Consider the following 23,228-nt stretch of genomic DNA (forward strand, 5'->3'; position numbering starts at 1 on the left):
GAGGGAAGAGATCATAAGTGACTCTCTTGAACAAGTTCCAAGGCACTAAAAATGTTTTTTTAAACATTTTTTTATTTTTAAGAGACAGAGACAGAGGACAAGTCAGGGAGAGGCAGAAAGAGAAGTAGACACAGAATCTGAAGCGGGCTCCAGGCTCTGAGCTGTCAGCACCGAGCCCGACACGGGGCTCGAACTCACAAACTGTGAGATCATGACCCAAGCTGAAGTCGGACGCCCAACCGACTGAGCCACCCAGATGCCCCAGTTTCGAGGCATGTTAATTTATATCATCACTGTTTTTAGATCCCTTACAAAGGTCTGTGATGGCTGTAAAAATACGTGGGTCTTGTAAGAAGTGGCTATAGCTTCACCACTGGTTTCTACAGCGTGGGCCTTAGGCCAGCCAGCATTTACACCACCTGTGAGCTTCTTCAAGATGCAGACGGTTGGGTCCCAACCAACCTGGTGAGGCGTACACTCAGGGGACAGGGCCCAGGACACTTGGACAGATGCTCCAGGAGATTGTTATACACGGTTAAAGGTGCCTGAGCTGGATAAGAAGTTTAGTATTTCAAGGTTTAATCATTTAGAAAGAAAGGAACAACTTTTTTTTTTTTTAAGGTAAAGTGTCTTTATTGTTTGAGGCTTAAGAAATTGTAAACAAAAAACATTATGACATTTCATTTCTTGGTCTTTTGTACAAGGTTATAAAAATACAATACCACTTAGTCTTTATAAACTCTTGAAAATGTCTACAAGTTCACACTTAGTACAATACAAAAAGGCACTTAAAACACAGAATGAGATGATTTTTTTTAAAAACCACCTTATAGATATGATTGAAATTATTTGGGAAAAATTTATAAATACAGACTCATACATAAATAGGATTTGACTTTTGCTTCTTTTTCAAAACATTTTCCCCATGTTACCTACAGACAGCATAAATGTGACTGCCCTCTCCCACCTTCTTTGTTCTTGATTTAGGTTAACAGAAAAACAAGCTAATATTAATCTGTTTTTCTTCAATTTAATCCCTTGTTTTAGATAAAACAAAATTCTTAATTTGTAACCAAATCACCCTAAGCATTTTTTAGAAGGCCAGGCTCAATTTCATTTTGTTTTAAATCACATTCATTTAAAAAAAAATAGGAAGACAATGATGTGACTATTATACGGACTTATTACTCAGCTGCCAAAATCACCCTCAGCAACATTTCTGAAGCACATGAATGTACATGTGTGTGTATTTGTAAATATCACCGTTGCATCTTTCAAGCTCCAGAGCTTACTGAAACCACTCTTAATGCCGGCTTTGTAAACCAGGGCTTAGGTCTGGACACAACCCAAATCATTCAGTGCACTCATCTACGAGAGGAAAGACGCGTGAGCTTCTCGCATTTTTAGCTCTTCATTTTCTTTCAGGTTGAGCAAAGGATAAGCCATGTACAACATAAGTTAAGTAACAACCCACCGCCCTGTGCCACGTATGTGCTGTTGCTAATTAAAATAAGCGTGTTCTTGCTGTGGAAATTCTACACTTTGGGAATTTTGTAAGATCAGCATTTCAGGGCATTGTTAAGAAAGAATAAATGTTTTTGAGCTAAAAGAAATATGAGTCAGAGCACTAACTCATTCTCTGCATACAGGATGCTGTTTTAGAGGTAACTGTATTACTTCACCCCAACGGTGTTGTTCACTAAAGAAACACATCCATTGCTTTAAGGAATTGCCTGAACGTGATTAACTGCAATGATTTAACAATGAAACTCAAAGATTTGATTACTTTCCTGGCAGGATTTGGACTATAAATGAAAACTGGCATTTAAAATAATATGGGGGAAAATATAGAGCCACTTGAATACTTACCACTTTATTACTGCAATTATAATCAGTAATGATTTGAATTAGTCCTTGACATTGATTTGTGTGTTTAAATTGGTCGTTAATTGTGCCTTTTCTGCCTTTGGTTCTGTTGCTCACCCTTTTAAGAGATGCCATGATCATTATAATCAGCACATGGTTGTGTTGCATGAAGGGAGCGTCTCGTACTACCTTCCCGAGCCTATGTACATGTGTTCGTTTATCATGCCTCTGCTCATACTTTTCTATTTAACTTTTCTGCTGGATAGCATTGAAAAGCCTGTGCTGATTTTCAAGGCAGTCTTTCAGCTTATCCTCTGTCAAAGTCAGTCGCTGCTCCAAGATTGAAACAGTCTGTAAAAGGAGGACAAAATAGTCAATGCCTGGTGACCTGATGGTGAGGACGGTGATGGTAATCTCTGCATAGGGGATCCTTTTAGGAACTGGAATGTCCACCCTTTTGCCAGGAAGGGGCTCAAAATTAGCCCCAGGGCTTGTTCAGCTTCTGGGCTCTACCATGGGGCAAAAAGCACTAGCAAGCAATTTGAGGAAAAGATAAAATCTGACGCCTTTGGTGAGAAAAAAGATGAGGACTCTGTAGACCATTCTTGTCTGGCCTCCTAAGGCACGGATGCCAGGGAAGAGGCCACACGAACTGTTCTAAGTGGGCTTTCGTGCTACACGGCAGTGTGGGGAGTGGGGGCGGAACGCCACCCGCCCAGCCCACGGGCTCCTTAAATGTCATCACTGCCATTCTGGCACGATCAATCCATGATGGACCATAGCTATACCACCCCAGGGAGCTGGAAACCTAGTTTACTTTGAAAATATTGTAATGACTGGCATCAGTTCTCACAGCCTGAAAATGGTAACAGCACCTCACAGGGTTGTTAGGAAGACTGGATGAAATAATGCATGTAAAATGCTTATGCTGGTGCCTGGCACCCAGGACTTGGTGAATCTTAGCTATTCTAACTCCTTTGGCTAATAAATGAGCTTCTGGCTAAACACACACACACACACACACACACACACACACACACACACACGGCTACTTTTAAATGTGGCAAATCCAATTTTTTGTGATATTGACTACTTCATCTTTAATCTTTTCTATTTCTTTTAAACTTTTTATTCTAAAATAAAATGGATTCAGGAAGTTGCACAAAACACATGTCCCTTAGTGAATTCTCATGAGAAAAGTACCCTCATGACCAGCACCCAGGTCAAGAACTGGAACGCTGCCAGCCGCCCCAGAGTTACTCCCAGGTGCCTCGCAAAGTCCCCACTTCTGTCCTCCCCCAATAGTAGCCACTTTCCTGACCAAATTACTTTCTTGTGTCTCTTTATGGTTTTATCTTTCAGGTGTACATCCCTAGACACTATAATTTTGTCTCACCCATTTGCAAAGTTTGACATGTCATTTAAAGTTCCTTTTAATCTACAGCTTCTCATCCCCTCTCCTTTTTTTTTCTTTATAATTTGTTTGTTGGCAGACTCAGGCCATTTCAAGTAGAGTCTGCCTGTAGCACTGCCACCAGTCTGAAGGTGAAAAAGAGCACGCTGAGGGTACAGTCTGGTCCGTTTGGTTCTCTGTATGCTCCACAAATTGGCAGCTGGATTCAAAGGCTTGAGGAGACCCATATTAGGTCTGTAAGACTACAGATCTACTGAGATCTATAGATAAGACTACAGGTAGTGGTCTATTTTGTTAGAAGCCATGTTAATAAGTTTGATCATTCCTTTTCTCGTGATGTTGGGAACTGCTCAATGCATAAATCTATTCATTCTTGAGGATGGTAAATGATGATATTCTAATCTCATCCTTTAAAAAAGTATTAGTTGGGATAATTCATTAATAAGAGACACTTTCCTCATCTACTACGTGGCTATCCAGTACTAGAGTTCATATAAAAAAGGCAAAATAGGGGCGACTGGGTGGCTCAGTCGGTTAAGCATCCAACTTCGGCTCAGGTCATGATCTCGCGGTCTGTGAGTTCGAGCCCCGCGTCAGTCTTTGTGCTGACAGCTTAGAGGCTGGAGCCTGTTTCAGATTCTGTGTCTCCCTCTCTCTCTGACCCTCCCCCATTCATGCTCTGTCTCTCCCTGCCTCAAAAATAAATAAACGTTAAAAAAAAATTTTTTTTAAATAAAAAAAAAAAGGCAAAATAAATGCTTGGTTATTTTAGTAAGTTTCAAGATAATGAATTGATTCCCTATCACCCTCTGAAGGTAAACAATTTTTAAAATACCATTATTTACCAGCTTTTACTTTTATATTTCATACTATATATTATGACTAATTAAAAAATGATGCTGATAATATTTTTTACCATTTCTTGAGTACGTATATGGACCAAGCCTTTTGCCATATATTTTATACACATTATTCCAATCCCACTGAAGGGATTTATATGTATATTATCAATACCCTGAACACCGGTTAACTCCATTCATCTACCATATAAAATGTAATTTTATTTTAATTTATTTCTAATTACAGTTCAGTACACATAGGTCATAAACACTGAGTTAGGTGTTCAGTCATCTGTAATTAAAGTGCATCAGAACATGTTTATTTTACTTGCTACGTGCCCATAGATTCAGTGTTTCTATTTTGCAAGTGTGCTGGGCTTGCTTTTAACCTCTTTAATTGTAAAAAGAAAGCCAGCCTTTCAAAATTAAAAGGAACAGTCAATAAAGCTTAAAGTGATTCATTTAGCCTTGAATTTGGAGAGATGGATCATGAGGCTAAAAGAATAGAGAGTGGACAGACTCATTTGGAAGAGTCTCTAACATCGAATGCAACAGTATAGGTGAAGAAGTTGGGGCAGTATGGGAAATAAGCCAACCCAAACTAAATCTGAAAGGGAAACTGCCTTTAAAGGAAAGAAATGTCTGATAAATGCAGAGAAAGTCACCTCCAGCACAATATTGCAAAATGAAAATTGGTGATTTTAATATGAGTTTCATTGAACAAATCATATGATGACTCCAAGTTCTCACCTGGCTCTTTCCCACATTCTGACAGGGCCCCAAATCCACATATATGCCCCTTGCCTCTAAAGGCCCTGAGATGTTATCCCTGGTTTTTAGTATTCATTTAATTAGTGGTTCTAAACCCTGGCCGTAAAACATAATCATATTGGGCAACGAGACAAATGTCAGGGCCTTACCCCAGACCAATGGCAATGGATTCTGTGGAGATGAGAATTGGCCATCTGTATGCTTTAGAACTGTCCAGGTGATTATAACGTACAGCATTGATGAGAACAGAATGAGATGATTTCTATGCAAGAGCTATTCCAACATGAAATATGTATTATGGAAAAGTAACCGACATCTCTCCAGTTCACATTATAGCCTCTCTTTCTGTATAACTTATAACAAGGTCTGCTCATTCTACGTATTGCAGGAACAATAAGACTTCTTCAAAGGAAACAATCAGCAGAGCTGGAGGAGAAACCTTTGATGTATCCATTTCAACACACAACTTCTCTTAACTGACATCTATTATCTCCTGACTGAGAGTTGGAAGACCTTTGGTACATAAAGATCCATAGTATACCTTCTTTGCAAATGTAAAATGGCATCAACGGACAAGTTAAAATTCTAAAACAAGAATGCAAAAACTATAAAAACTATCACCTCCAGAAGAACACAACATCAATGTAAAAAGCTTTGAAGTGAGGAAAGTTACATCTTGGACAGTGAGAATATCTGCTCCTTGCCTCTAAGGGGGAAGAACTCTAAGGGAAGAACTATAAACTGTCAAAATTTCATTCTAACCAAAAACTCTTCACCATTTTTTCAATAGCCCTAAATATTTCTTTGATAATGTCCTAATCTGAACATACTACATCAAAAATCTTAGAGTAAAATGTTACTGAGCAGAATCAAATACATTTACTGCATGGAGTACAAGTGCCATTCTTTATAGTCTCCACCGTGCCCTCTGGCCCCCAGAAGCCAGATAAAGTGCCATGGCAGGTGTGTGTGTGTGCGCGCGCGAGAGCATGTGTGTGTATGCGCGCGCGCACGCGCACATGCACGGGCACACACACGCGTGCCCTCTGTAAGATCTTACTAGAGCAGCCCAGCAGAGCATGCCTTGCTATATCAATGGCCACCCTGAGCTTGCCTTTCTGAGAAAAAAGAACTTCCCCCTGCTCTGAAAGTTCTGCAAACTACCGCAACCAGGATTATTTTAACTCACCCTGAAGTACACGTAAAGCACGCTAACCCACCTGTGTCAAAACACTGAGTTGTTCCATGATGTGCTCTAAAGCATCAGTCACGGCGAGTGGTATGCTTCTCTGGCTCTCAGAAGGGAAGTCACTCGTGTCTTCTGTTTTCTTTTTTGAGGTTGTTGGTGAACATTCCGATGACAATAAAGAAGGGTTCAAGAAATAACTGTTGATCTCTTCACCTTTGTCTGCTAAGGTTCTAACAGTGGTATCTGTTGTCTTTAACATCATAGAAAAGATAGGAAGAGTTGTATTTTCCAAGCCTTAAAAGGAGTTTTCAATATTCCTCTTCTAAATACCCAGCTTTCATTTAATTATTTACCCTCAATTACAGTATTATAGAAATTACTATTGCAGGGAGAAAATAAAGCTAACAATGAATAGAGAAAATTTACTATTTCCCTTGGTATTTTAATGAAATACACTTTGTATGTATCTGTCTGAAAGATGAGGCATTCTACCACTAAAAAGACTGTTAGATGCAGTCCAATTCTTAATTAAAAACAAATACCATATCAAGATGACTATTATTTTTACAAAATTTGAAAATAACAAGTATTGGTGAGGATGTGGAGAAATCAGAACGCTCATGCAATTGCTGGTGGGAATATAAAATGGTGCAGCTGCCGTAGGAAACAGTTTGGCTGTTCCACAAAAAGTTAAACATAGAATTACCATATGATCTAACAATTCCACTCCTAAGGATAAATCCAAAAGAACTGAGAGCAGAGACTTAGATACTTTTACACCATTGTTCATAGCAGCTTTATTCACAATAGCCGAAAGGTGGAAACAACAGGAGTATCCATTAGCAGGTAAACATATAAACAAAATGTGGTATACACATACAATAGAACATTATTTAGCCACAAAAATGACTGGAATTCTGATACATGCTACAACAGGATGAACCCTGAAAATACTATGCTAAGTGAAATAAGCCAAACACAAAGGAAAATAGTGTATGAGTCTACTAATACGAGGTATGTAAAATAGGCAAATTCATAGAGAAATAGTAAAGGTTACTATGGGCAGGAGGGACGGGGAGGGTGGAGTTATTGTTTGATGGGTCCAGAGTTTCTATTTAGAATGGTGAAAAAGTTCTCAAAATAGATAGTGGTGATGATTACACAACACTGTGAATACTTATTGCCAGTAAACTGTGCACTTAAAAATGGTTAAAAGGGTAAATTTTATGTTGTGTATATTTTACCACAGCAAAACAAAAAACATAAAAACCCTCCAAACAATTGGTGATGAACAACCTGAAAATAAAATTAAAAAAAAAAAAAGCTCCATTTACAATAGCACCAAAAAGAATAAAATACTTAGGATAAATTTAATAAAAGAAGTGTAAGACTGATACATTGAAAACTGCAAACATCACTGAAAGAAATTAAGGATATAAATAAATGGAAAGGCATCCACACCTGTGACACGTTCATAGACCAACCAGAACACTTAATACTGTTAAGATGGCAATACTCCCCAAATTGATATGTACAGATTCAATAGAATTCTTATCAAAATCTTAGCTGCCTGGTTTGCAGAAATTGACAAGCTGATCTAAAATTCATAAGGAATGCAAGGAAGCCAGAATAGCCAAAATAATATTGAAGAATAAAGTTAGAGGACTCACACTTCCCAATTTAAAAATTTACTACAAAACTACAGTAGTCATAAAGACAAACATATAGATCAACGGAATAGATCTATATGGCAGTGGGCATAAAGACAAACACATAGATCAACGGAATAGAACTGAGAGTCCAGAAATAGTCCTTCCACCTATGGTCAATTGTTTTTTTTTTTTTAACAAGGTTGCCAAGACAATTTAATGGTGAAAGAATAGTGTTTTTCACAAATGATGCTGGAAAAAGTAGATGTCTAAGTTCAAAAGAATGGATTTGGACCCTTACCTCACACCATATACAAAATTACCTCAATATGGATCATAGACTTAAATATAAGAACTAAAACTATAAAACTCTGAGAAGAAAACATACAAATACATTTTCCTGACCTTGGATAGACAGAGGCTATTTAGACACAACACCAAAAGTACAAACAACTGACTAAATAAATTGGACTTTATCAAAATGAAACACTTTTGTACTTCAAAAGATATGATCAAGAAACTGAAAAAAAAAACTCCACAGAATGGAAGAAAATATTTGCAAATCATATATTTGATAAGAGACTTGTTGATGAACATATAAAGAACATATGAACTCTTACAAATCACATATAAAAAGAAAAATACCTCAAAATATGGTCAAAGTATCTGAATAGATGTTTCTCCAAAGATACACAAATGGCAAGTTCATAAAAAGATGCTCAACATCATTAGCCATCAGGGAAATAAATGCAAATCAAAGCCACAATGAGATACCACTTCACACCCACTAGGATGACTAAAACAAAAAAGACAGAATCTATGAAATGTTGGTGAAGATGTAGAGAAATTGGAACCCTCAATATATTCACTAGTGCAACTGTATAAAGTTACAACCACTTTGGAAAATAGTTTGGGTAGTTCCTTGAAATGTTAAAGAATTACCAAAAGACCTAGCAATTCCATTCCTTGGTATATACCGAAGATAAACGAAACTTGCTCATGAATGTCATGGAGGCATTATTCATAATAGCCCAGAAAATGGAAACAATTCATATGCATCCAAATGCTGTGATAATGAATGGATAAACAAAATGTGGTATAACCATACAATGAATGTTATTTACCCAAAAAGGAAAGGAGTACTAATATATGCTACAATGTGAATGAGCCTTGAAAACATTAAGCTAAGTTAAAGAAGATATACAAGGGCCAGGCATTGTATGATTTCATGTACGTGAAATGGTCAGAATAGATAAATGTATGAAGACAGACTGAGATTAGTGGTTGCCAGGAGCTAGAAGGAGAGAAGAAGGGGGAGATACTGGTAGTGGGTATGAGGGTGATGAAAATGATCTAAAATTCTCAGTCACCTGGCTGGCTCGGTCTGTAAAGCATGGGACTCTTGATCTCAAGGTTTAAGCCCTATGTTGGGTATGGAGCCAAAGCGAGAGAGAGAGAGAGAGAGAGAGAGAAAGGGAGGAAGGGAGGAAGGGAGGAAGGGAGGAAGGAAGGAAGGAAGGAAGGAAGGAAGGAAGGAAGGAAGGAAGGAAGGAAGGAAGGAAGGAAATAAAATGTTCTAAGATTATTTCTGGAGTGATAAAATAGTTCTAAAATTAGATACTGGTGATGGTTACACAACTTTGTGAATATACTAAAAACCATTGAATCATACACTTTAATAGGGTGAATTTTATAGTATGTGAAATATATCTTGTTAAAGCTATTGTGAAAAACAAACAAAAATCCAAATACATATCACAGAAAAAATTTTAAAGTTTTTAATCAATTTTACATTTCTGGTTATCACATGAGAGTTCCTGAGAGAGGTCACCTCAAACATGTTACCTTAATGATGATGATGATGATGGTGACAACAGGGCTTGTTTTATACTTGGTACTGTTTCAAGTACTTTACACACATGAACTGATTTAATTCTCACAATAATCCCATCAAGTAGGTTCTACTAATATTCCCATTTTACCAACGAGGAAACAGAGATACAGAGAGATTGAGTAACTTGCCCAAGGCCATACATACACGTAGGAAAGATGTATGAGACGTAACCAATCATAAATCTCCATGATCCTTCCAACCATTTTTTTAGGAATATGAAAACTTTCAAGTTTCCTCTGTCACAATCTTACAAATTCACCATTTGTTGAAAATAATAAAAAACTCAAAATCCACCATTCACAATTCAAGTGTATTTTAAAAGTATGTATAAAATGCATCTTTGTACTCCTACCTAGCTAAGTGTATCTGGCTCAGGGTCTCTCTGTTTGTTCACTCAACGAATAGTCCCGGGGCCCTGCTCTGTGCTAGGCACCATTCTAGGCAGTGAGAACCTAGCAGTGGGTAGCATGACCCAAGACTTGGCTCTCCTGAAGCTTGAGCCCTTCAGTCATTTGGTAATACATCTTTTCTACTTTTCACCCTCTGAAATTTATAAACTTATATTTTTGTTTTATTGTCTAGCAGGTTATATTTATCTTCAAAAACCATCCTGGTCGCTGAGCAGTTTTGCTCTGTACCCCTATTTTCCCCCTTTGTGATGTGCCTGACAATGTTAAAGTGTGAACCTAAAATACCTGAGTGGTATTATTTTAGGATATGAAGCACTCATTAAAATCCACACCCCAAAACAATCCCATTACTAACCCTTTGAATTATTCATTCCACGTGGGGAAGTAAAGCTAAAATTGTCATTAAAATGTCCAGAAGCAAAATTCCTAGCAATCACAGACCATGGAAGAACAAGTTAACACAAAGGATTTTTAATGTTACTGATTAGCCAGAAGCAACTATGACCCACTCATTCATGCTCTGAGCTAAGGGAAGTGGGAAAGAAACATACAGAATTTCTTTACCTGGGTCCCCAGCTAGTGGCTGGTGGCAATGATGGAAATGAAAGCCCCATAAAGATGAGTATGAAATATAAAAAGCATTTGCTGAGAAGCCCTGCCTCACAATCACGGCCTGCATTCCAGATCCTGGGCAGTCATCTCACCGATCGGGAACAATGTGTGGATGGCCATGTACAATGCAATGATCCTCATCCCAAAATAATTCCTCCTCAAAGAACAGGCTTTTTTTTTTTTTTAACATTGCTTCTGCTCTGCCTGCAATGCCTTCTCTGCCCTTCCAGCAGAACTGAATTCTTTTTGATCTCTAAATGTCGGCTTAATTGTCACTTCAGAAGGTCTTCCCTGACCACCTTCCTGAAACTGGACCTTCCATTCTCCAACATGGCATCCTGATGTTTTCCTCCATAACTGATCAGAGTTGGTGTCTACATATTTGCTCCCAGTTTACTGTCTGTCTTCCTCACTAGACTGTGCTATGCCCACTCCTTTACCACTGCATCCCCTCAACTGGGCAGGAACTTGAATCCTTTTGAATATGTTACGCGTTTGTATGCAGATTTTATTACTGTTCTCAAAGATGGAAACCAAACACTCCATATGACCAAGGCAGTCTTTTTCACATGAGTCACATCACACCTACATAAGTACATGCAAATATCACTAGTGATGCTATGGCAACAGTTCCAGCCATTCATGGGGAAAGGCCTCAACCTAATTAAGAAACCAGTCATTGAATTCTGGGGCTTTGCAGTCAGAGTGGTTAGTGAAGAACGGGTAACAGGAAGTGGACAAAGGAAAGATTTTAAGACCCTAGACCGTCTAGGGAGTAAAAGATCTCAATGCAGTCTTAACAATGCTTTTCTTGTTGGGACCAGCATCAAATAGATTACTATGATATGACATGTGGAGATGAATAAAACACAGAAAAGGGTATGGGCAGAGAGAGGGGAAGAACTTGATCTTCATTCTACATTAGCTACCTGACGTAGCTGTCTCTCAAAGGTACTAGAGCCTAGAAATTAGCAGATTCTTTCTCATGAACCAACCCCAACTTTGCATCTTATTTGTACAGGGAGAGAGAGATGCACAGCTTGGGGAAGTTTTAACACACTCATTCATAAAATAAAAAAATTAAAAAAATGAGAAAGGCAAAAATATGTTTAAGATTCTGGGCCATCCAAAGTCCAGCAAGTGAGGCTTTGGTCCCTACTGCTCTCAGTGCATCAGGCCCTCCCCTACCTCAAAGCTGCAAGCATTCATTTCCTGGGTAAATGCTTCCCAAGCACCAACATCATACTAAGCATTTACCAACGTTAAATTTTATGTCGCTGACCAAAATGAATGAAATCTTGCCATTTGCAACAACACGGATGGAGTCAGAATATATCATGCTAAGCAAAGTAAGTCAGAGAAAGATAAGTAGCATATGATTTCACCCATATGTGGAATTTAAGACACAAAACAGATGAACATAGGGTAAAGGAAGGAAAAATAAGATAAAAAGAGAGAGGGAGACAAACCATAAGAAACTCTTAAATATCCACAAACTGAGGGTTTCTGGAGGGGTGTTGGGTGGGGGATGGGCTAAATGGGTGATGGGCATGAAGGAGGGCACTTGTTGGGATGAGCACTGGGTGTTGTAACTAAGTGATGAATCACTAAGTTTTATTCCTGAAAACAATATTACACTATATGTTAACTAATGTGGACCTACATTTTTTTTTAAATTGAAAAAAAAAAAATAAATGTAAGCATGGTGCAAGAGAAGTGTGTAAGAATTCTGCTCTCAAGAATTCTCTGTTGTGGTGAGAGAATGAAGACAGAGCAAGGCCCAGAACCCTTGCAGTGCCTGGCACATCACTTGCACTGCAGAATGAACAAGAAACACGGGCAGACAAATGACTAGAAGACTGCAGAAAAGAGCAAATGCTTTGGTACTTCATAAAAGGAAGAAATCACACTATGTTCCCTTATCTCTTTTATTGCTGACACGTGAAGTACAGGGAGGTAAGAAGAGCTCTTTCGCTGGCTGAGTCAGCAAACGAAGGCCTCCAATGGTAGGCATTAAAGCCACAGCAAAGAGCAAGGGAGATGTGGCACCTTCCTTCATGGAGCTTATAGTTCTCCAAGGAACCGCTTCCTCCAAAAGGATGGCAGGACAATCACCACCCCTATCCTTGGATAGGCCCATGGTTGCCATCTCAAAGATGGAAAATGCAGCCTCACCAACTGCATGAATAAATCTGAGTGGCTGAGAAACCCTTATTTCTACACGTTAAAAGGCTTGACTCCCCATCGGAACATACAAAATAAAACAAGAGGTACAGAGTTGACTAATGCAAACAGCTTTGATGGGCTGGAGAGCTATATACAAAAGCTCTGATATTCTGGGGTCAAAGGGCTCTTAGCAGGTTGTGTAGATGTCATGGAAAAATTAATGCACAATTTTTCACTCGTCACTTAGAGAATGAATTTTTAATACATTAATAGAAATTGAAAATTGTGGCATTTGTAAGCAAATTTTTATCAGGAAATTAACCATGCAACAATGTAATCAAGGGCCCCACATTAAACTATTACTATTTATATAATGAACAATGGAACATTCAAGATACTGTGGTGCTCCATAGATCATGTATTATATTCATTCCCTTCCTCTCCTCTCCACTCCTCCCCTCCCCTCCCCTCCCTCCTCCTCCTCCTCCTCCTCCTCCTCCTCCTCCTCCTCTTCTCACTCACTCCGTCTGGGTGAGCAAGTCAGAACTAATCACGGGTGTAACTTCACTCTCATAAGTCATCATTCCTGCCATCAGTAGAGCACTGTCATTTCTTGTTATATTTGTGTTCATATGTCTATGTTCCCAACTAGTTAGTTTATGAGAGGTAGTCTCTTGAGTTCAGTGGCCATAACTTTATCTTTTTTTCTCAGGTGTCTAGTACAGTGCATGAGACACTGATAGGGCTCAGCTGTTGTGGAACTTTGATTGCGATTCACTGAATTCACTGTCCTATATCGGTTGAACCATGAACAAAATATAAATATTGATAATTTGACAGTATTTGGAGAGAAGCAAAAACCCAAAGTTAAGCTAATGCCATTCTCTACTAAAAATTAGTCTGAAATGCCCCTTCAGAGGCACAATAAGGGAGCAATGGAAGCAATTATCACTTAACTACAAATCTGCAAATCACTTCTTGATTTTTACCCACCACCCCCCTCCAGCATACTTGATGGTTTCTAATGGCCTAGCATAAAGACTTTCTGACAAATAGGAATGCAAAAGTAGGCATGTCACATGTAAAGATAACCAATGACGTGGCCTTCAGATATATAATAAATGGGTTAAAATAAGTCAGTGTTGGCTTATAACTAGTGATTTTAGTCTTGGTTTAATTCTGTAACTACAGAATAAAACAGACAAAAGTCAGAAAGGTCTATCCAAAGTGGTCTTGATGTGAGCTAATGTGAGTTTCCCATCATTGAAAATGCTAAAATAGACTTGCGATGGTCATTTGTTAGGGATATTATGAAAAATATACAAGCATCAGGTCAGGAAATTCTACTGAATGCCCTTCAAAGTCCCTTCCATTCTGGATATTCTGAAATTTTTAATATATATTTATTTATTTATTTATTTAGAGACAGAGCACGAGCAGGGGAGGGGCAGAGAGAGAGGGAGACACAGAATCCGAAGCAGGCTCCAGGCTCCGAGCTGTCAGCACAGAGTCTGACGCAGGGCTCAAGCTCACAAACCGCAAGATCATGACCTGAGCCGAAGGATATTCTGAAATTTTTAAATCACTGCACACTCGCACACACACACATATACACACACACAGTTATAAAATGCCTGCCTGAAACAGACTACGATAACAAAAAAATCTTTTGCTGGACAAAAATAAAGGTAACTATTATTTTTCAAATAGAGAATGGATTATTTACTTTCAATAACATTTAGAATACAAATGTGAAACTTCAATAATCTCTATATGCAATCTAAAATAATGAAGATCTAACACTCATTCAAACAGCATTATTTTATTTAGCACCTACACATCAGAGAAATTCTAAATGCCAGGGATACATAAGTGCATTAGTGTCCTACTGCTGCTGTGACAAATTACAAGTTTAGTTGCTTAAAACAACACAGATTTATTATCTTAAAGTTCTGGAGGTCAGAAGTCCAAGATAGGTTTTGCAGAGGTGCCAGGAGAGCTGTGTTCCTTGTGGAGACCCTTGAGAGAGTCTGTCCCTTGCCTTTTCCGGCTTCTAGAGACTACTGCTTTCCATGGCTCCTGACTGTATTACATTAATCTCTGCTTCCATTACCATATCTCCTTCTCTAATTTTCATGCCTCCTTCCTCCCCTTACAGGCAACCCAGTGATTGTATTGGGCCCACCCGAATAATCCAGGATAATCTCCCCAACTCAAGATCCTTAACGTCATCACGTTTGCAAAGTCTCTTTTGCCATGTAAGAAAACACATTCACATATTCTGGGAATAGAAACATGGACATCTTTAAAGGATCGTTATGCTGCCTACTATAAGGAATGAATAAATGAGATCCCGTCAACATGGGGTTATAATCAAGTGGGTGAAACAAGAAAATAAATATACAGATATGTGGCGTGATGTCAGGTAATCACCAGGGCTATGAAGAGAAGGCTGGGTAACGTGCTATCTTACAATATAGCTTCATTGATGATGTATTTTTTTTTTAGTAGGAGAGGTAGAAAATAAATTTTAAGCATCTCAAGTTTGAGACACTTCCAAAGGGGATAGTCATGAATGCCACGGGAAGTATAGGATTCTAGATTTCTGTGGAGAAGTTGTGGAGAGTGATAAGTGGTATCTATTTACCAGTTTTTATAAATGAACAGCCAGATGAAGAGATACACAGAGCAAGGTCTGGGAAGAGTCCCAAGTACAGGAGCTTCACAGAGCAACGAGACAGGAGCTGGAGAAGGAAGAGGGGTCAGATGAAGTTTTCCTTTTTAAAGATGATGGAAAAGATCTAGTAGCAGAAGGAGAGCACTGATGTCACAGGGCCGTGAGGTGATAGCTACTCAGTGAATGAGTTGGCTAGGCAGTGCTGAGTGCCCTGGAACTTTGTGTAAATACACTTAAGGTGCAATCAGTCAGCATGACTGTCTAGTCAAAATCAGTTGCTTGGGTGTTAGGGCAGAGTAGGCAAAGAAATAGATTTAACCAGGTTGAAAATTTCTGGGTGAGTACAACAGAGGCAGGAAGGGACAAGAGCATGGCCATAATAATGGACTACAGAATCTGAGGAAAAGGAGAGGGACGCAGACACAGGAGGTGGGCAGTGACAGCAGGAGGCTCAATGGATCGGAGACCCTTTTAGAGTTGATGAATTATCAAAATTGGAGGACTGGAGGAAGTGGTGGCCAAAGAGTAGGAGGCTTTACACTGAGTTTACCATCAGCACAAAGGATTCAGACAGTCACTGGGTTCATCTGAGATTCCTGACAGAGAGAAAATGGCTGTCTTTCAGAAGTGACTCAGAGTGCTGCTCTATCTTTAGCTCTCTCCTTCAGATCAGAAGCCTGTGCTAACAGGAGTAGATAAACCAATCAGGAAAACAGAAAAAGGAGCTATAGAGTCACCCGTGTGGGATTGTCACAGGACCACAGCACAAGATTCATTCGCAATTTCTAAAATTGCTAGGAAGGAAATCCTGAAGGAGGTAACCACATCTCTTCTATTGTGTACATCTGCACAGCGTATTGTATAACCTTGTAAAAACATACCCACCTGTGCCAGTCTTACTGGCTTAAGAGTATCTCTTGGATAAAATCAGAGAATGTCATGTGAAATTTGTGTCTCCCAAACTAAATTGGCTGAGCTGACAAAGACTTCTGCTTGTCCCTTGGGAGAAATCATATGTCTTTTCTTCAAAGAAAGAGCCTTCAGGCTTCAGGGATAAGGTTTTACAGAGGGTTTTGATTTTTCTTCTTCAAACCAAATTGGAAATTTTGTTTTTGTCAGAAGACTTGAAAAACACATCCCCATGCAGCTATCAACTATAACATCTGAATGTTTAATTCAATCCCCTTGGAAAAGGCAGCTGTGGCAACAAATCAACTGTCTGTCTTTGTCTTTAATCTTCATTCTCATCTCTAGAGAAGCTTATTAACTTTGAAGGATACACGAACTTGCAGGATACAACGAGGACATATAAAATCTGTACAAAAACGGCCTTATACGATTTACCTCTTACATGATTAGGCAAACGCAAACTATGACACTTCACTCTTTGTTTAAAAAAAGTGTGTGCATGTGCGTGTATCTAAATTTTGAGGCAGGTAATAGCTTATATTATACAATGATGTGTTTCTTAAAGATATTTTATATTCAAGTATTACATCTTGGAGAAAATGGAAGTTTGACGTGGAAAGCCATATTTGGTTTAGTTTCACCCACATGTCTCAAAAGAGCCATCTGTTCACCTTTTAGAAAACTGCCCTTCTCTGTGTGCACAACAGCAACCAAGAGAAATTAAAACATGAGTGAATAAGAAATGCAACCTCACTGCAATCCTAACATTTTTTTAGGTAGGCTCCATGCCCAGCATGGAGCCCAATGTGGGGCTTGAACTTACAATCCTGAGATCAAGTCCCGAGCTGAGATCAAGAGTCAGATGCTTAACGGGTGCCCCATTACTAACATTTTTGGATGAATCAGTAATCCTTCTCTTTTATCCAACTAATAACTGTCTTTTTAAAAAGTGCCAACTATGCTTTAAAATTTTCAGTAAAAATGTATAGAGAATAATAAAGCAACCTTAAGAAAGAAAGCGGACCCTTTTCTGATCTTCTTTCCTTTCCCTTTTAAAAGATAACACCATCTTGAATATGTTATCTATCATCCCAATTCATGTCCCTTTACTTTTTACCACATCTGTAGCCATCCCTAAATAATAGTACAGCTTTTGCATGTATTAGAACTACACATTTAAAAAATGCAATGCTACTGTATTATATCCTTTTAGAACTTTTTGTAAATCAACAGTTTTTGATTTGTCTATGGTGATGCAGCCAAGTCTAGTTCACTTTCACTGTCAAATACTATTCCGCTGATCGACTAATCTACAATTTATACATTCTTTCTACTCGTATTAAGGGTTACAACGAGCAGTCTTATAAATGTCTCCTGTATACAGGTGCAACCGTTTCTCTAGACTGGAAAAGTCATAGTTTTACCACATATTTTCCGAAATATTACCCAGACTTATTCTCATATGAGAAGACAATCTCCCCTTTTTTACAAAATAAGTATTTAATTGTTAGACATTTTAAATTTTAACAAAATTATGGCCAGGAAATGGAATTCCATGGTTTTCATTTCACTGTGCATTTCCATGATTACTGGTAACCTGAGTATATTTTATATGTATATTATCATTCTTCTGTAAATTGTTTGTTTAAACCCTCTGTCCACTTTTTAATTGGTCTACCTCTCTTCTTCCTAATTTAAGAGTTCTTTATACATTCTGGATACCAGTACTTTGTTGTTTATATGTATAATATGTCTCCTACTCTGTGGTTTGTCTTCACTTCTATTTTATGGGATTGTCTTTATTCATACAAGTTTTTGTTTTAAATGTAGTCAGATTTGCTAAATCTTCCTTTGTAATTTTTGCATTTTGTATTGTGTTTAAGGAATCCTTGCCCACTAGGAATGTATAAGTATATTCTCCTGTTTTCTTTTAGATGTTCTGAGTGTTGTTTTTTGCATTTAGGCCTTTAACCCCTCTGGTATTGATTCTGTTTGTGGCTAAAAGTAAGAAAATAATCATATATTTTTTCCCAATTAGCCAGTTGTCCCAGCAGCATCTACTGAACGGTCTATTTAGTGACCAGTCCATCTTCATGTGTCTGCAAAGCCGGGCCTTTCACGACCGACCATCTGTAATTGTGTGGCTCTGTTTATGTGCTCCCCATTGTGGGCTCTCTGTCTCCCTGTAACAATACCACATTTAGAGCTTAATGAATCTCCAATCCTCAAATTTCTTCAAAACTGTCCTCTTCCAAAAATTGGCTATTTTTGGCCCTTCCTCTTCCATATGAGCTTTAAAACCAACGTTTTAGGTTTCATTAAAAATCTTACTGGGAGGAAAATAAATAAATGTTAAAAAAAAAAAAAGCGGGGGGGGGGTGGTGCACCTGGGTGGCTCCGTTGATTGAGCATCCGACTTCGGCTCAAGTCTTAATCTCACGGTTTTTGAGTTCGAGCCCCACATCGTGCTCACTGCTGTCAGCACAGAGCCTGCCTGCCTTGGATCTTCTGTACCCTCTACCACCCCTTCCCAGTTTGCGCTTTCTCTCAAAAATAAATAAATCTTTAAAAAAAAATCTTACTGGGAGGTTTATTAGAATTGCCTTGAATTTGTAGATTTATTCAGGAGAATTAACGTCGTAATGACATTGAACCACCCTATCTACAAACATGACATTCCAAAAATGCCATGTAATGTTTTATTAATTTCATGTTATTCTGTATTCTCTGTATCATTTCAATCTCAACATATGTGCCTCAAAAGCAAATATATCACTACCATGTTAGTATCATAATAGTTATTCAGACAGTGCCCAATTTACGATGATGTTTCAAATTACAATTTTTCAAATTTATGATGGTGTACCAGCAATACACATTCAGTGGAATCACAATTCAGATTTTAAATTTTGATCTTTTCCTGGGCTATCAACATACATGGGGTATGATGCTCACTGGTGATTCTGGGCAAGGGCAATGAGCCACAGCTCCCAGTCAGTCACACAATGTCAACGGTAAACACCTGATACACTTTCAACCATTCTGTTTTTCATTTTCAGTACAATATTCAATAACTTACATAAGATATTCAACAACTCATTATAAAATAGGCTTTGTGTTAGATGATTTTGCCCAACCGCAGGCTAATGTGGAGTTAGCACAATTAAGATAGGCAAGGCTGAGCTATGATGTTTGGCAGGTTAGGTGTATTAAATGCAGTTTATCAGGATGTAACAGTGTTGCGAAGTCGAGAAAGATCTGTACACAGAAAGCCAACCAGATCAACAAGTCAAAGTATATCCTCAAATAACCATCCTCAGTATTTTTGTGAAACATAAAGCTATCCTAGAATCAGGGGCATTATTTGGAAAATGTTTTTGAAAAATTATTTCCTGAGCTTGCTTATTCTCAGAGATAAATGATGCCGTTTCCTTCTCACAGGCTCTATTCTCTGTTCCTCAAAACTCTTCAAGTGCCAGATTCAAAAGAAGTGAGCTGTGTGTTAAAAGTCATGAGATAATTCTTTTCAATTGTACACACAAAGTAAATCATGCTTTGCTCACTTGAATAAGACTTTAGCTCCCTTACTGTATTTGTTTTTTTAATGCTACGAAGAGGCAATTTTAAGACAAGAATTTATCCAATCATTTAACAAAGCTACAATTCAGAAAACTGGCAAGCTTTACAGAACATCTTTTAGAGAGCAAATATTGTATTTATTTATTTATTGTTCTATTCATCATGTAGCATAATGTGAATATTATAGTACAATTAACAATAACTGTGATTATAACAGTTATATATATTCACAGCTGGGTATGAGAACCACTCTTCTGTCTATTTATCATTCATTAAACCTTTCAAAAAACAGAGAGTGAAAGCTTTCTATGAGAATTCAGTATACACAGTGTACATTGTATTAGTTGACTTTAATTTGCATCTGCTAAATAGTGAAGTCTTTCCTTATCTTCCCCAAATAGATGAAATTTGCCCCTCATTTAAATCTCTATAAAAATTCAATTTTACTTCTTAAGACAATTAACAATTTTTCCTTGCATTTCTGCTATTTGTAACATCATGTAATTTTCTATGCTATAATATGGTGGCCATGTGAATGGGACATCAAGTCACACAGACCGTTAACCCTGTATCTTCTGTGTATTAACTGTATGACATGGGACAAATTACTTGACCTGTCTAGGCCTTAGTTTCCTCACTTATAAAATGAAGAAGACGATATTGAACTACATCATAAGGTTGTTGTGAAAATGTAAGTAAAGAGTTTAATACAGGGGCACCTGGGTGGCTCAGCTAGTTAAGCGTCCGACTTCGGCTCAGGTCACGATCCCGCAGTTCGTGGGTTTGAGGCCCATGTCAGGCTGAGAGCCCAGAGACTGCTTTGGGTTCTCTGCCTCCCTCTCTCTCTCTCTGCCCCTCACGTGCTCACACTCTTGTCTCTCTCTCAGAAATAAACATTTAAATAATAAATAAATAAATAAATAAATAAATAAATAAGTAAATAAATAATATAGAAGAGTTTAATATATAGTTTGTGTTCACTTACCTACCATCATCAGTATTATCTTATTATGTCCTGTCCCAAATCTTATACAATCTAAATTACAAGCTTCTAGAAGGGCAGAAGCCATAGCTACCTTTCTTTACACAGTGACACTTTGCTGAATAAGGTGTAAGGGTCACACAAATTAATAAAATTTGTTGAATTAAAGATATTTCTCTATCCATTATACTCCAAGGATCTCTTTTATATTCCTCTTTATATGTCTGGTTTCTCAAATGAAATAATAAGCCATATAAGGGCTGGTTGCATTTCAATAAATAAATGAATGAACCATAGTAAATAAATGCTATCTGATGGTAAATGAGTAAGTATATGCTGCATGCACATGTAAAATTAAAATCACTGTTTGACAAATCAAAATAAAATATTAAGACATTTGCAGATGTAATTTTAAAAAAGAAAACAAACAAACAAACAAGTTTTCCATTGTCAGGCAGTTGCCTGAAAAATGTAGGCAATATTTTTAAAAGAAATTTAGTAGGCAAAGATACAACACCTATTTAAAAATTTGGTCTCTTCATTTTAATGGATAAAAAATGGTTTCCTGATTTTAATACAGGAAGCCAATCTAACATCAAACATTTAAATGTATGAATCTCATCTAAAATATTTAACCCCTTGATGAAGATTATATAACTGGATGTAGTTGAAAATTATGGCATAAAACCTCCAGGAAGAATAGCTTATGAGTAGACCATCAGTAACAGATATTTCATTATAAATAACTGAAAATAAGACGCTATGATAACAGTGTACTCTTTGATAGAGATACAATATTTTTCTTTGTTACATTTTTGTGTGTCGAAAGATGTGGGTGTTTCCTCCTTTCTTATTTTGCTGGTGGAAGAAATCCAGAAGCCAAATACAATAAAAATAATGACTGCATTTATAGACAAAGATTTTTTTTTTTCTTTTTAACTAATTACCATACTTTTTAACTAACTCCCCCCCCATGGTAATTGAAAGAAATAACTTTCAAATACTGTGACAAAACTCACTTTCTACCCCTAGACACGGCTGAGTAAGCATTAAGGTCTCCCTTCCTGCCCCATCATGCCTAAGTCAGAGTCTCCAAGAGTCCCAACAGCTGTGGAAGCTCTTTATTGGAGATGTGAACTTTGAAACAACCAATGAGAGTCTGAGGAGCCATTCTGAGCAATGGGGAACACTCACGGACTGGGGGTAATGAGAGATCCAAACACCAAGCACTGCAGATGCTCTGGGTTGGTCACATATGCCACCGTGGTAGATGCAGCCACAAATGCAAGGCCACACAAAGTGGATGGAAGAATTGCAGAACCAAAGAGCGCTCTCTCAAGAGAAGATTCTCAAAGACTTGGTGTCCACTTAATTGTGAAAAAGATTGTTGGTGGCATTCGAGAAGACATTGAAGAATATCACCTAAGAGATTATTTTGAACAGTATGAAAAAGTTGAAATGACTGACATCATGACTGACAGAGACAGTGGCAACAAGAGGGACTTTGCTTTTGTAGCCTTTCATGACCATGACTCCGTAGACAAGACTGTCATTCAAAAACACCACACTGTGAATGGCCACAACTAAGGAGAGCCCTATCTAAGCAAAAGATGGCTACTGCTTCATCCAGCCAAAGATGGCAAAGTGGTTCAGGAAACTTTGGTGGTGGTCGCGAAGGTGGTTTTGGTGGGAATGAAACTTTGGTCATGGAGGAAATATCCATGGGTCAGGTGGCTTTGGTGGCTATCAAAGTGGTAGTGGTTATGGCGGCAGAGGGGATGGCTAGACTGCATTTGATAATGATGGAAAGTCATTTTAGGGGTGGCAGGAGCTGCGGTGGTTTGGGTAACTACAACAATCTTTAAATTCTGGACCCAGAAAAGGAGGACATTTTGGAGGCAGAAGCTCTGGCCACGATGGTGGTGGAGGCCAATACTTTGCCAAACCACGAAACCAAGGTGGCTATGGTGGTTCCAGCAGCAGCAGTAGCTATGGCAGTGGCAGAAGGTTTTAATTACTGCCAGGAAATCAAGCTTAGCAGGAGAGGAAAGCCAGAAAAGTGACAGGGAAGCTACTGGTTACAAGAGATTTATGAACTCAGCCAAGCACAGTGGTAGCAGGGCCTAGCAGCTACAGAGAAATGTTTTAGACAATACTTATGTGTATGGGCAGAAAAGTCAAAGACTATTTGTGATTAATTATATACAGGTTGTTTTACTTTCTGTCATGTGGACAATATAAGGCATTCCAAGAAAGGGTTTTAATGTAGGG

At 38.2% G+C, this 23,228-nt stretch overlaps 1 protein-coding gene across 6 annotated transcripts in view; it reads right to left on the reverse strand.

Annotated features, from left to right (window-relative positions):
- Nucleotides 1–612: 612 nt before the first annotated feature.
- Nucleotides 613–23,228, reverse strand: part of POC1B (POC1 centriolar protein B) — a 97,862-nt gene continuing 75,246 nt past the window's right edge. For 5 of the 6 annotated variants that reach the window (XM_030323354.2, XM_030323351.2, XM_030323352.1 and 2 more), the window contains 2 exons: nt 6,111–6,329; nt 613–2,217 (listed from right to left, as the gene is read on the reverse strand). In XM_030323354.2, the coding sequence (XP_030179214.1) occupies nt 2,113–2,217; nt 6,111–6,329 (324 nt within the window). In that variant the 3' untranslated portion in view covers nt 613–2,112. Of the gene's footprint in view, nt 2,218–6,110; nt 6,330–21,366; nt 22,380–23,228 lie in introns of those variants that run through there. The other variant, XM_030323357.2, reaches the window with a different exon arrangement.

Source organism: Lynx canadensis, chromosome B4, assembly GCF_007474595.2.
Source record: "Lynx canadensis isolate LIC74 chromosome B4, mLynCan4.pri.v2, whole genome shotgun sequence".
Taxonomy (NCBI): domain Eukaryota; kingdom Metazoa; phylum Chordata; class Mammalia; order Carnivora; family Felidae; genus Lynx; species Lynx canadensis.